At 45.9% G+C, this 14765-nt stretch overlaps 1 protein-coding gene across 1 annotated transcript; it reads left to right on the forward strand.

The window, feature by feature from the left end:
- Positions 1 to 8274: 8274 nt before the first annotated feature.
- Positions 8275 to 11157, forward strand: LOC106906850 (forkhead box protein B1-like). The gene has a single exon (XM_014972300.2). The coding sequence runs from the start codon at positions 8739 to 8741 to the stop codon at positions 9636 to 9638; it is 900 nt and encodes a 299-aa protein (XP_014827786.2). The 5' UTR covers positions 8275 to 8738; the 3' UTR covers positions 9639 to 11157.
- The last annotated feature ends 3608 nt before the right edge of the window (positions 11158 to 14765 follow it).

Here is a 14765-nt window from a genome sequence, read left to right on the forward strand (position 1 = left end):
AGTCGGTTCTTCCTCCACCAGATGACCGACCTCTTCTCGCTTCTCGCAGCGTTTTATGAAGATATCAGACTCATCAATCTGAGGGAGACGGCCCCCAAAACTAATGAGAGCAGAGCTGCTGCTGCTGCCATTAATCTCAGCTCTGCTCCTCCATCACGGGTCGCCCGACCCAAACCTGAGGTCTGCAGGTTCTGGAGGTTCTGATCAGTTAAAAAGCTGGACTCATTCTCATTCAGACCAACAGCCAATCAAAATGCAGCTTCAACCTCCAGAAAAAAACCTGAGAGTTTAAGTAGAAATAGAAAAACATAATAATCTCTGGAAAACCATCAGAACCAGAACCAGCTTTGGCTGTGAGTTCAGACAATCAATCTGAACTCACAGCCTGCAGACATTAATGATAAACATATAAAATCTTTAGAGGAAATTAAATAAGAGTAAAGGAACAGTATCTAAATGTCTCTAAGTTTTGTTTTAACAGATAAAGAAACGAGTTAACCAACTGTCTCTGTAGCGCCCCCTGGAGGTCAAAGTCTGAAAAGACTGTGTCCGGGATGTGTGGGGTCTGCAGAGATAGCTGACCTCTCCTGACCTCTGACCTGAAGGAGCTCTCTGCAGAGTGGATCTGGACCGGTCCGGTTCTGTGGGAGATCCAAACCACCTTAGGGTTGGGGGGACATTTATTAAGTGTGGGATGTAATTATTGTTGAAAAGTGAATAAAAGAGATAAAATGTTTCCTTTTTAGCTGCATCGTCTGTGGACTCAGGAGAAAATGATGTTATTTGTAGTTATGATTTCTGCTCTTTTATTTATTTACACTCTAAAAATAAATTAGTTGAACAACTTAATTGAATTTCTTCAATTAGTAACAAGCAATTCAGTGAAGTTTATCCAACTTAATTTATTAAGTTTGACCAATTTAATATATCATCCAACTCAATTTGTTAATTTTCTTTTTTAACAAATTTATTAAGTATGTTTAAGATGACAAATCTAAGTCAGTCTTACTCAAATAATTTAGTTTACTTCAAATAAAGAAGTAAATTAATAAAGGATCTCTTTTTTCAAAGGGTTTTTGGCTGAGGCAGCCTTTATTTGAGCGTAGTTATTCAGGAAAGTGGTCAGTGACAGAGAGGAAGACCTGCAGCTCAGGTCATCAGGCTGGGCATCAAACCTGCGAAGGTCGTGTCAAGGACTAAGTCCTCCTTATGTGGATTGTGCTCTGCACCCTGGTTGGTACAGAATCTGTCCCTGCTAAGCTTGAGTCATGGTGTCAGACGTGGGACACAAATATGGTATTGAACTTAATTATTTCAAGTAAAGTCAAAGTAAAAAGATCCTTTAAGGAAAAGAGATGTAACTTTTAAGTTAGAGTGTATTTAGAGGACACTGTAAAAAGAGTATTAGGCTGCAAACTAAGAAGTTATAAAATATTTAGTTTGGAACTACTTAAAAGTTTGAGTTGACTTTCTGTAGAATTAAGTCAAAGAGATTTTAAATGTTTATTAGAACAAAATAAATGATGCGAGTGTGACTTAAATTTGTCCCCCTTGTGAATTAAATTATAAAAACTTAGCAAACTGAGATGGAAGGACTTCATAAATTGAGTTGGTCAGACATAAGATATGAAACTGGCATTGAACTCAGTTGTTTTAAGTAAAGTCAAAGTGAAAAGTTCCTTTGGGTTAAAGATTTGTAAGTTTTGAGTTAAATGAACACACAAAAAATAAAAAGCAAAAGAATTAAGTGAAGTTAATGTAAATAAGTCCATAAGATGAACTGCAGCCCAAATACACTTTAGAGAGTATCAGGGACAATTTAATTAACATTTCTGTAAATTCTAAAGAATTAGTCAAACATTTTTCCCTGCGCTCTGCCTGACAGGCAGCGGGCAAGGAGGGACGCGGGCCGGCAGCATGACGCCGCCTGATGCTCTGTGGTCCCACGCTCCCTGAACGCATCAGCAGGTGAACGCTGAGGACCACTGAATGCTCTGACCCCCCACGCCTTGTTAAAGCCCACTTTGTTTGCGTGACAGTTCAGGAAGTGACGAATGGCCATTATTATGGAAAGAAGGTTACTTTTATACACGGCTGGCGGCGCGGCGCTGGCGGCTCCTCCATCACTGTCAGAGAAACTAATGATAAGATATCATAAGACACCGGGCGGCCATGTTAAGATGGAGTGTCCTCCTGCTGAGCCGCCGCCGCATTCATCTTTATTCACCACCAGGTCACATGATCCTGCAGCGGCGCTACGAGCCGCTTCCTGAGAGGAGAGAGGCGGGCAGGTGGCAGGTGAGACGGTTCTGGTTCCGGTTCCGGTGCTGGTCAGTCAGAGCTGTGGTGTCTCATCTTTACCTGCTTTCTTTATAAAAGACAAACTTTGGTTTCCGGCCCGGTTCTTAATGAACCGATCAGGTCCGGCCTCTCTCCTCTGATGCTCGGCTTACCGGATCAGAACGTTCTGGTGTTCGGCTTACCGGATCAGAACGTTCTGGTGTTCGGCCTGCGCATCGCGCTGCGACAGGAAGCGGGATGTGGCGAAGTCCTGGAAAAACACGGCCTCGTTCCGGACGGACAGCAGCTTGTGGTGTTTGAGGAGGATTTGGATTTAATTATCACCGAGCTGCGATCACATCAAAGTTCATCTCTGAACAAAACCAAACATTAATCTTCTGCTAATTGAATCTGTTCTGTTTGTTCAGCAGCTTCTGCTTCGTTCACCGAGATTTGCTGCGAATATTTACTCTGAGATTCTCCAGGAAAGAGATTCAGCTTCTGAGAAAAACTCAATGAAGAAAGAACGAGGCTGCAAAAGGAACTGGAGCCAGAAAAGTTCCCTGTTTCGGTTCCTTTTCCTGTACTGTTCTAGTCCAGTTCTTTTTTTTCCGATTCAGTTTTTTCCGGATCTCTGATGTGGAATCAGTCTCTGATCCGGTTCTTAACTCAGAGAGACTGAACTGTCAGCCTCTGCTGCAGAAACATGCATTCAGAGGAAATCATTAACAATCATCGCAGCGGAGTTCCGGATCCCGCCTGTTCCCAGCAGTTCGGTTCCAGCAGCAGCTCCATGGATCAGATTTGCTCCGGTTCGTCTGGAGCATCAGCAGGAATCTGAGCTGCAGGTTTAAAGCAGATAAATCCTCTCTGTGTAAAGAGCGTCACTTCCTCTGTCTTTATTATTGCATAACAGCCCAGTAAATACAGCAGATCCATCCAGCTTAATGGCTCCCAGGATGCAGCGCGGCAGCTTGACTGATGCTGCACCAACAGAACCGGAACCGGGATTCAGCGCGAAGCCCGGCATTAATGTCCCATTACCGCGGGAGCTGCGGGCCCCCGCCCCGGGCCCCTCCATGAGGGCCCTGGGTGCGCCGCCTTAATGCCGCCGCCTCTCAGGTCAAATTGACTCCGTCTGGAGAGCAGAGCAATCAGCCGAGCGGAGCCCCGCGCAGTAAATCTTGACCTTAACGCAGAGCTCGCCTCGGGGATTTCCGCTCTGATCTGTGGGTTTAGTCCCTCCGGCTCTCCGCTGCCTCTCTGGGCCGATGAGCGGCGGCTTTCCAAGCCGAACCCAGCCGAACCGGCGGAGGACGGGAAGCTGCGGATGAACAGCTGCTAACAGCTTCCTGCCGGGATCAGGGCCGAACCTGATCCAGAGGATTCAGCGGGAAACTCTGCAGCTGTTTGACAGCTGAGACACCGAACCGGGCCAAATGAGTCGAACTCCAGTAGCTTCCTGTGTTCTGTCTATCGGTCATACCTCGTGGTAATGCGCATGCGCACATTGATGTTACGTTTCTTATAAATCCATCATACCTGTAGAAGTTTCATTTTGTGTTTTATTTCTCAGAAGTTTACGGTAAATAAAACAATAAAATAAGAAAAATCTGGTTATTTCCATGCAGAGTCCAGAAAGAGGTGATGTTCTGCTTGTAGCCCAACAGCTTCGGTCAGCATCCAGCTACTCATCAGCTTTTTTAGGACATATTCCTGCAGTTTTCTAAAGAGGCATTAAAATATTAAAAAGGTAGATTAGCTATACGGACAAAATATCCCGAACAAATTTGTAGTCAAACAGTATTTGTAGTAATAGTGACGCTAAACGGGACGAATGTCTTGTTTACAGTTTGGTAACAATATTGGAAACAGCAAAAGTCATTTATGTCAATATGTTTGATTAACATAGCAACTTAATTAAATAAAATTTACCATAAACTTCTGAGAAACAAAACACACAGATATGACGGATTTATAAGAAATCTGCTGAGTAAGCAGTATTAACATCGATGTGCGCATTACCATAAAGTATGCTGGATTGACGGTATGACAGATCAGAACACCTGTTATGCTGCTGTTCCCAGATCTGGACCCAGTTCTGGTTCTGCCTTCAGTCACATCCAGGCATCCAACTTCAGGTTCATAGACCAGAGGAACTTCCTGTGGACCAGAGGAACTTCCTGTGGACCAGAGGAACTTCCTGTGGACCAGAGGAACTTCCTGTGGACCAGAGGAACTTCCTGTGGACCAGAGGAACTTCCTGTTTCTGACGGAGCGTTAATGAACATTTAGATCCAGAATTAAATTTGTGTTTTGAGTTTCGGTCGGATCGACGCTCCTCAAAGTTCTGGGAGGCGATCAGAGATCAATGTGTTGCCGCCTGCGGCCCAGCTCGGCCCGCTCTCCTCGTGTTCAGAACCCTTTCCTCGCTGCAGCAGCAATTCTTCTCCTCTGAAGGAAAGGAAGCGTGCGTCTGCCGAGTGTTTTCAAAAAGCTCAGCCATCAGCAGCAGATGAGCAGATGAGCTAATTAAACGGCTACTTTTTACAAGTCGTCTCAATAAATCTGAGTAAATGAACAGGCGTTTCTACGGCTGCTACATTAAATCTGCATCCAGCATTTAATGGATGTGCAGGAGGAGAGCGGCGCTCTGCCACTGTGAAGCCGCTGAATTAGCATAACTACTTCCAGCATGTTTCTTAAATAATGCTCTCATTTGCACATCACTGACTTGGCTAATTCAGGCTGCAGTGAGGGCGGCCTCGTAATTAAAGAATCCCACTTTAATTTTTAATGAAGTTTATGTTTCATCAATCCTGACAGTAATGACGGGGCGCGGAAACAAAAAGGCTGCTAATAATTAAATTCTCCTGCCGCTTTGAGGGATAATAACTCCTGAGGAGGAATTACTGACTAATTATTAATTAGACATTCAGACCTGAGATCAGCTTTAACGAGCCGGAAGCTAAATCAGGTTCCGATCCGATGTCAGGCCATCGGGTGTGACTGGGATCTCACTTCTTTTCCCAGTAGCTCTGGAGACGTTCCCGACGGTTTTCCCTGGTCTGCGGCAGCAGCCGGAGTGACGGAAAATGACGTTTTTACCTAATTGAATTTAATTTTCTGTTTTTTTATCTACCTGTTATTGATGTGAAGCAATTAGTGTGTAAAATAAACTCTGACCTTTATTTTGATCCTCCTGCGCTGCAGACGGGTTCAACTGGACGGTCCAACCCAATACGATGGATCCTGGAGGTCTGTTCTGGGTTTCCGGGTCAGAACCTCTCACCACCAGCCTGGACTCCCAGACCTCTGATCTGTCAGATTTTACCTGCTGTCAGAGCAGTGGCTCACCTTGTGGGCGGAGCTAACTCTGGCACACCTGAGCTGCATTCCTCACTCACCTGGAGGCTCTTTGGACGGGTGGAGCATGAAAACATCTCTGAACTCCAACAAAGGAAAGGTTCCTGAAGGGAACTCAGACTTTTAGGTCCTACCAGAACACGATGAAGATGGAGCTGGTTGAACCAGAAGCCCAGACCCAGCTCAGCTGGTCCGTCTGTCAGTGATCGGTTCTGATGATCTATTCACTTTGGATTTAACTGAAGTCAAGTTCTCCTCCAGCACTGAGCAGAAACGACAAACAGCCCAAAACGTTGAAACATTTCACTTCTGACATGTTTAGTCCTGACCAAAGACTCAGGTATTTAGCTACCTTGGCAACTGAACCTCTCAGGTGTGCAGAGTTCACTGTCTGTGGGACATTTAGCATTCCACAACCCAATGAGATGTTTGACGGAGTCCCAGTGTGTCCAACAGGTGGAGCAGAAGAATGTTGAGAGGATAACGAGAGCAGGAAAAACTCCTGCTCTTCCTGAAGCTCCGCCTCCAGGAAGTCGTCCCAACATGGCTCCTCTATTAACTCTTTAACATTTTTACCAGCGTCGCTCTGAGGAACAGTTGTTAATGAGCTCAGCAGATGTTTGCTACTTGCTGCTGGATAGTCTGAAGGAGCTGAGGAGCCTTCAGAAGCCCACACCTGAGCCCACCCAGGTGTTTTGCTCAGTTAAATGGTTCAAAGGATTTCTCTAACATGAATTAATCAAAGCAGCACTCCAGGAAAAAACATGAAAACATGATGAAAGATCAAAAAGGTTTATTTTATGTAAAACTGGCTTTTAAATCTAAAATAAGTCCAGGTAATGCAGCACAGGAGAGCAGTAGGAGGAGGTGGTCAGTTTGTCCTGTAGCAGCATGACTACAGCCAGCGCTCAGGATGACCCCAGCCTCAGAGGAAAGAATCCAGGTCAACTGGAGTTGGTTCCACTGGAGAGCAGACCTCCTCCCATTCAGAACCTCCAGAACCAGCAACCTGCAGGCTGAACTGGACCAGTCTGGTTCTGATCTGTCTGAACTCTTCTAAGGTGACTTTCCTTTGACATGAGGGGGCGGAGCCACATGACTGAAGAAGAGTTTCAATTTAAAAAACTATTTACTTGAATGACGTCAGAAGCTGAGAGCCTGTGATTGGTTGAGCAGCAGCCAATCAGAGGGCCCAGCATGTCTGCTTTTATTGGCTCTGAGGAAATATTTGCTTCGTGTTTGTGTAAACTCTGTTTGTTCTGATTGATTTAACTTTCCCCAGTTAAATCAATATTTCTGATCAAATGCATAAATCTCTTTATTTCCAGTTTTGTAAAACATTTTGTTCCAGACTCAACTCACCAATAAATACGAAAAATAAAATAGATGCATTTCCATCTTTTTAAAAGTATAAACTAATTATGTTTTGGTTCCAAGTTTCAAAGAAAATGTTTCATTTTGCTTAAATATAAAATTTAATACTAAAAATTAACAACTAAAAAATGCACTAAATAAAATCATATGAGAGAGAAGAACTGAATAATTCAGCAGTTTCATTTGAATTTATTAGGTCAATAAAATAAAACAAATAATTAAACAAGCAACACAAATACGATCAAATAAACAGAATCTGAGGAAAAAGGGAAATTACAAAATTATTTCACAATAAATATAAATTAATTAGACTTTTATCCCGTCTGTCACTTCAGCAGCGCCCGGGTCAAAGGTCAGACGTGTTAAAGTGGTTAAATGTAACCGACCCCCACCAAACACACACACACACACACACACACACACACTCCACCCGGTCTTCATGTTTAATCCTCCATCTGCTCCTTCATCATGAAGCTAAAATAAATTCTTTAAACTGTTCAGTGAAATTAATCTTCAATTAAATAATTAAAATCAAAAGTGACAAATAGCGGAACAGAAAAGATGAGATCGGCTTCAGCATTTATGACAACAGCGTAAAAAAAACCGTTTCTTTAAATTGTACAAAATGCTGCAATAAAATTATTATTATTATTATTATTATTATTATTATTATTATTATTATTATTATTATTATTATTATTATTGTTGTTGTTGTTGTTGTTGTTATTATCATCATTATCACTAGTAGTAGTAGTAATATTAATAACTGCGCCAACACAAAACTTAGAATTTTAAAATCTTTAAAAACTAAAACCTGACTACAAAAGTTTTTATTAAAATTAAATTACATTTTTAAGGTTAATTTTCTTCGCAGTTATTTAAAGGAGATTAAATAAAGAAAATATGAATCCAGAAGCAGCAGAGAAAACGAACCGTTAATGTTTAATATTTGTTTAAAAGTAAAACAAAAAACATAAATTAGATAAAAAGACCACAGAAATTCTGCTCCATTCATTTTTTACTTATTCATATTTAGATTTTTTATAGCTTGTTTACCTGAGCCTTCCTCCTCATCCTCCTCTTCCTCAGTAGCGCTGAAGAGGATAAAGAAATGGAAGCGGCTCCGGCGGCTCTCAGCGGACCTATTTGTCACAGCAAATTGGAGGGGCCCCACAGCCCACTCAGAAACACGCACCCGCCGCTCCCACGCTCACACCGTGCGTGAGAGGCTCCGCAGCGACCCGCAGCGCGGATCCTCCCCGTCATCAGCCTCCTCTGCACGGCCGCAGCTCCGCCAGCTGCTCCTCCACTCAACCTGAGCGCGTCCACGTGAGCGTGCGCGGCTCCCACACACACCCACCCCCCTTCCTACGTGTGGCCGTCACGTGACTGTGGAAAAGTGTCCCATTAATGAAGCCGCTCCGCCGTCAGCGCTGACAGCCGCGCAGGGAGCCGAGCGGAGCAGAGCGGGACATGGAGGAGGACAGGGCCGCCTAGCGCAGCGCAGCAGCGGCCACAGAGAGCACGGAGCCCCGCAGCCTGCAGGAGGAGAACCGGAGGACCATCCGCTGCTGCTCATCCAACTTTCCCTGAACTTTATCTCAAGAGTTTCCCTCCCAGCCCAGACGGGACCATGCGAGTCGCTGTGCGTAAAGACCCAGTGAGGAGCTGAAAGTTTGGAGAGACTCGGACTGGAGTGATTCGGGTTGTTCGGAACCATGCCGCGGCCCGGCAGAAACACGTACAGCGACCAGAAGCCGCCCTACTCTTACATCTCCCTGACGGCCATGGCCATCCAGAGCTGCCCGGACAAGATGCTGCCGCTCAGCGACATCTACAAGTTCATCATGGAGCGTTTCCCCTACTACCGGGAGAACACGCAGCGCTGGCAGAACTCCCTGCGGCACAACCTCTCCTTCAACGACTGCTTCATCAAGATCCCGCGCCGGCCGGACCAGCCTGGAAAGGGCAGCTTCTGGGCGCTGCACCCCAACTGTGGGGACATGTTCGAGAACGGAAGCTTCCTGCGGCGCCGGAAGCGCTTCAAGGTGGGCGGCGTGCCGGTGCCGGACCCGTTGGGCCCCAGCAAGCCACAGGACGCCGCGCACTTCCTGCATCAGCAGGCCAAGCTGCGGCTGAGCGCGCTGCACGCCGCCGCGCATCTCCCGCAGGTCCCTGCGGGGTACGGCCTGGGCTCCACGCAGCAGTCCGGCTTCAAGCACCCGTTCGCCATCGAGAACATCATCGCCAGAGAGTACAAGGTTCCCGGCGGACTGGCTGCCTTCCCGGCCGCCGGCTACCCGCTGCACAACCAGCTGAGCCCGGCCTGGCCGCACATGTACGGCCCGGGCGTCATGGACCCCGCGGCGCCCCTCTCCGTAGCTCCCGCGGACTACTCGGCTTACGGCATGCCGCTGAAGACGCTCTGCCACGGCGGACAGACTCTGCCCGCCATCCCGGTGCCCATCAAACCCGCACCCGGCCTGCCCGCACACATCTCGGCCTTCCTGGCTCACTCCCCGCGTTCCCTGAGCCCGACGTCTCCGCAGGCCGCCGCCGGCCAGGGCAGCCCGACCGGGCCCGCAGAGCCGCTGCAGTCCGCGGTGGCGGTGCACTGAGCGCCACGCAGGACCGCAGGACCGCAGAACGCGGGGCAAGCTGCGGGTTCGTGTCTGTTAATGAGACCTTTGACCTTCCACGGAGCCCGGTTCGGATCTGGAGGTTCGGTGGGTCCAGCAGAGACATGAAGCTGAAGGAAACTCATGAGTGAAACCGAACTTTATCAGAACTTCAGAGGAAAGTCCCGGAAAACCAAATATTTCATTTTTTCCTTCAGTTTGTTTCTAAAACTGGGAAACAGAGAGAGAACAGTTCTACCGACGGAACCACGACCGGAACCACGACGGAGAAGCACTTTGAAGGAAGAACCGGAGGCCTCGCTGTGTGTGTGTGTGTGTGTGTGTGTGTGTGTGTGTGTGTGTGTGTGTGTGTGTGTGTGTGTGTGTGTGTGTGTGTGTGCATGCTGCTGTAAAAATGTTCCTGAGCATCAAAAAGCATGAATCGTCTGCAGCTCCTCTGTTTGCTTTATTCTCTCGTTGTTGGTGGAAACATTTAAAGAAAATATTTAAAAAAATGTTTCATTTATTTCTGGCTCTTTTTTTAAAAAAATAATCCAACATTTTACTCGTTTTTTTTCTAATTGTTGCAAATGTTGAAAAACTACCACAATTATTTTATCTTCATTTCGGTTGTTTTTAGCCAGAAAAATCAATTTGCCGACGTTCATATTGGCCCAAAAACAGTTTGAAGCTTAAACCGGACAAACCGAAGGTAAAAGTGAATTTATAATGAAAATGAATAATGATAAGTGGTGTGTGTGTTTCAGGAGCAGCAGCTCACCTGTCAGCAGGTGAAGCTCCAGCAGCTTCTCGCTTCCCGTCGCTTTGAATTCTTTCAGATTCAGTTTCCCCTGAAATTCTCTGTAATTCAGATGAAAACAGATTTTACTTGATGCTTCTGGAGTTGCAAATTCAGAGTTTTTCATTTTTTACTGATGAAAAAAGTCAGAAGATTTAATATTTCTGTGAATCAGAAACTTTATTTTATTTTACGGGATGTTCATCTCGTTTCCGGCTCGGTTTATTTTATTAATTTATTCTTTTTTTGTGTGATACCTGGTGTAAAAAAAAATAAGTGTCTTTTTTAAATTTAGTTTCGCTTAATTTGATCCTACAATGTTTTTTTGTTTTTTTTTTCAAATTTGTTTTCATGACAGGAAAGAAATTGTGTCCATAAATAAAACAAAAACGCCTTTTTGCGATAAATGTGTTTATTTTCAGTTAAACACACAGGCGCGCGCATCTGGTGTTTTCTAACTAAATTCACCTGTAGCCCGAATTTAAAGAAATGTTTATTAAAATAATAAATGACATCTGCGGCAGCGTTATGCTTTCTGTGTGTATATATTCAGAGGTGGAGATGATCCATAAACTCATGCAAGAGTCGCAATATGTGAAAATATTTTTGCTCAAATAAAAGTAAAAAGTCGTCCAAGAAGTTTCTCAAACAAGAGTAAATAAAGTAAAGCGAGTTCTGATCTGAACGTGTTATTTAATATTTTAAAACGACGTCATCACAGAGACAAAATATATGTCGTTATGTGCAAATATTATGTTAAAGACTAAATGAGAAAATAATAGAGTGGAAATAATAATTATGGTTTCATTATGAATAAAACCATAATATCACAAACTTAAGCTAGAAGGTGATAAATGTCCGAATTGTCCCAAAGAAACAAGAGCAACAAAGCTGGTAGAGAAACAGGAGGTCTCACTCTAACATGATCTAACCAGACCGGCACCAGAACCTCAAAATCAACCAGCTACTGACCAGACTTCTGATCCGGTTCTGTTTGGTCCGAACCAGAACTTTCCATCTCAGGTTCCAGGTCCGTTCATTTCAAACGGATCCGGCAGCTGAAGGTTTTTTAAAAACATACAGCGTAATATAGTAACAGGTTAGTTAAAAAGGTTAGTTAACAGAGTTAGCTGGTTAGTTAACGTGTTAGTAACAGGTTAAAGATGTTTCTCCAGTGCTACAGAATCGGCTTCTTTCAGATCTTTAGGATCTGGATCTTCTTCCCAGGCCCGGTGACATGGGTGGACATTGGGGGACATTGGGGAACATGGGTGGACATTGGGGGACATGGGTGGACATTGGGGGACATGGGTGGACATTGGGGGACATGGGTGAACATTGAGGGACATGGGCGGATATTGGGGAACATGGGTGGACATTGGGGGACATTGGGAAACATGGGTGGACATTGGGGAACATGGGTGGACATTGGGGGACATTGGGGAACATGGGTGGACATTGGGGGACATTGGGGGACATGGGTGGACATTGGGGGACATGGGTGAACATTGAGGGACATGGGCGGATATTGGGGAACATGGGTGGACATTGGGGGACATTGGGGGACATGGGTGGACATTGGGGAACATGGGTGGACATTGGGGGACATTGGGGGACATGGGTGGACATTGGGGAACATGGGTGGACATTGGGGGACATTGGGAAACATGGGTGGACATTGGGGGACATTGGGGGACATGGGCGGACATTGGGGAACATGGGTGAACATTGAGGGACATGGGCGGATATTGGGGGACATGGGTGGACATTGGGGGACATTGGGGAACATGGGTGGACATTGGGGAACATGGGTGGACATTGGGGGACATTGGGGAACATGGGTGGACATTGGGGGACATTGGGGGACATGGGTGGACATTGGGGGACATGGGTGAACATTGAGGGACATGGGCGGATATTGGGGGACATGGGTGGACATTGGGGGACATTGGGGAACATGGGTGGACATTGGGGGACATTGGGAAACATGGGTGGACATTGGGGGACATTGGGGGACATGGGTGGACATTGGGGAACATGGGTGGACATTGGGGAACATGGGTGGACATTGGGGGACATGGGTGGACATTGGGGGACATGGGTGGACATTGGGGAACATGGGTGGACATTGGGGGACATTGGGGAACATGGGTGGACATTGGGGGACATTGGGGGACATGGGTGGACATTGGGGAACATGGGTGGACATTGGGGGACATTGGGGAACATGGGTGGACATTGGGGGACATTGGGGGACATGGGTGGACATTGGGGGACATGGGTGAACATTGAGGGACATGGGCGGATATTGGGGGACATTGGGGAACATGGGTGGACATTGGGGGACATTGGGGGACATGGGTGGACATTGGGGAACATGGGTGGACATTGGGGGACATTGGGGAACATGGGTGGACATTGGGGGACATTGGGGGACATGGGTGGACATTGGGGGACATGGGTGAACATTGAGGGACATGGGCGGATATTGGGGGACATTGAGGGACATGGGCGGATATTGGGGGACATGGGTGGACATTGGGGGACATTGGGGGACATGGGCGGATATTGGGGGACATGGGCGGATATTGGGGGACATTGGGGAACATGGGTGGACATTGGGGGACATTGGGGAACATGGGTGGACATTGGGGGACATGGGTGGACATTGGGGGACATTGGGGGACATGGGCGGATATTGGGGTACATGGGTGGACATTGGGGGACATGGGTGGACATTGGGGGACATGGGTGGACATTGGGGGACATGGGTGGACATTGCCCGCCCACAGAGTCAGCTGTGCCCCCATGGACTGGAAGCTGTTTGTTGTTTTTACCTTAGAATGGCCAACTCTCTGTTATTCCTCTGTCAGTTTGATACAGTAGAGGCTTCCACACTTCCCATATTTGTGTCCTCTGTCACTTTTATCAGCAGTTAAAACTGTTTAATCCGTTGTTAACATGTGGTAACCTGTTTTTCCGAGCCGCCTTTAAACGCAACATGAGCGCTACGCCGCTCGCGCTGGGTTTCCACCTGTGAAGGAGACCTGCTGCTGCTGGGCGGAGCTACGTAGGTTTGTGTTAGAATCACGGCAGCAAACCAGCAAAACGCAAAGAACTTTTCACAGTTTTTCCTCCAAACTAACCGACTGAGTTGAGTAAAGCTGTTGGATGCAGGTAATGTTAGCTAAAGATGACTAGCTAATGTTAGCTAAAAGATGACTAGCTAATGTTAGCTAAAGATGACTAGCTAATATCAATACAGAACCTTAAGCTTGTTTACAAGTAGCCTGTAGGCTACTGATGCTGTTGTCTATGTTCAGCTACATAGATTCATTTTGCCCCCCGGTAAACTCGTCTGTGGCCGGGGCTGCTTCTTCCTCTCATGTTGGTAGAAAGTTGCTGCGTTTCATTACAAATGTGAACAAATTTTAGTCGATATTCTATTAAATATGACATGAAATTGAAATCACAGGCGAATAAGCTTGTTCACGCGATAAGTCATTAAAAGTCATGGCAGTGTTGGATGTAAACAGATATATTCATAATTTACCCGCTTGCGCTCGTTGCAGCGACCAGCCCCGCCCACTTGGGGACGGCTACGTATGCGGCGTTTTAGGGAAATTGTAGTCGGCCATTTTATAGAGTAGCAATGGATTCAACAGGTTGGAATGACTCAACTTCCTGTTGTCCAAAAAACAAACAAAAAAAGTTAGTTAGCTAGTTAGTGCGACATGCAGATGTTTTCAGACCCCTTTACTCTGACACCCCTAAATAAAATCCAGATAATTTAATTTCCCTGTCATGATCTGTGGTTGAGAGTGGTGAGGGAAACCCAGGCAGGCCCAGGTTGTCATGATGAAAGTGGATTTTAATAACGAAGAGGTGGGTTTAGATACACAGGGAGGGTAATCAGGGAACGAGACACAGCTGGGATTAATCAACAGGGAGGACAGGACATCACAGAGACTCAGGGGAACAGGACACAGAAAAACCAAGGCATACAGAAACATAGATCACCACATTCCCTTTGGGATTTTTTTATTTTTTTGAATCAGCCTTAGGAATCAGCTGATCAGGAAACAGAGTCCAGATGTTTGTGGTTTAATCTGAATAAAAAAGAAAAAAAAAAAGAAATAAAAAACAAGCAAAGACACAAGAAACATGGTGGAGGCAGCGTCATGCTGGGGGAGGAATCTGAAGCAGAACTTAATAGTCTCGGGTCAAGGTTCATATTCCGGCTTGACAATCAGCCTGAGGTATTATGGGATGGTTTCGATCAAAGCAAATTCCTGGGCTAGAATGGCCTAGTCAAAGTCCAGATGGGA

This window comes from Poecilia mexicana, unplaced genomic scaffold (genome assembly GCF_051168715.1).
Source record: "Poecilia mexicana isolate PSO_F unplaced genomic scaffold, ASM5116871v1 scaffold_3, whole genome shotgun sequence".
NCBI classification, from domain to species: domain Eukaryota; kingdom Metazoa; phylum Chordata; class Actinopteri; order Cyprinodontiformes; family Poeciliidae; genus Poecilia; species Poecilia mexicana.

Bases quoted from the DNA above. Each gene is read 5' to 3' on its own strand.
- LOC106906850 (XM_014972300.2), top strand. From the start codon at position 8,739: ATGCCGCGGCCCGGCAGAAACACGTACAGCGACCAGAAGCCGCCCTAC.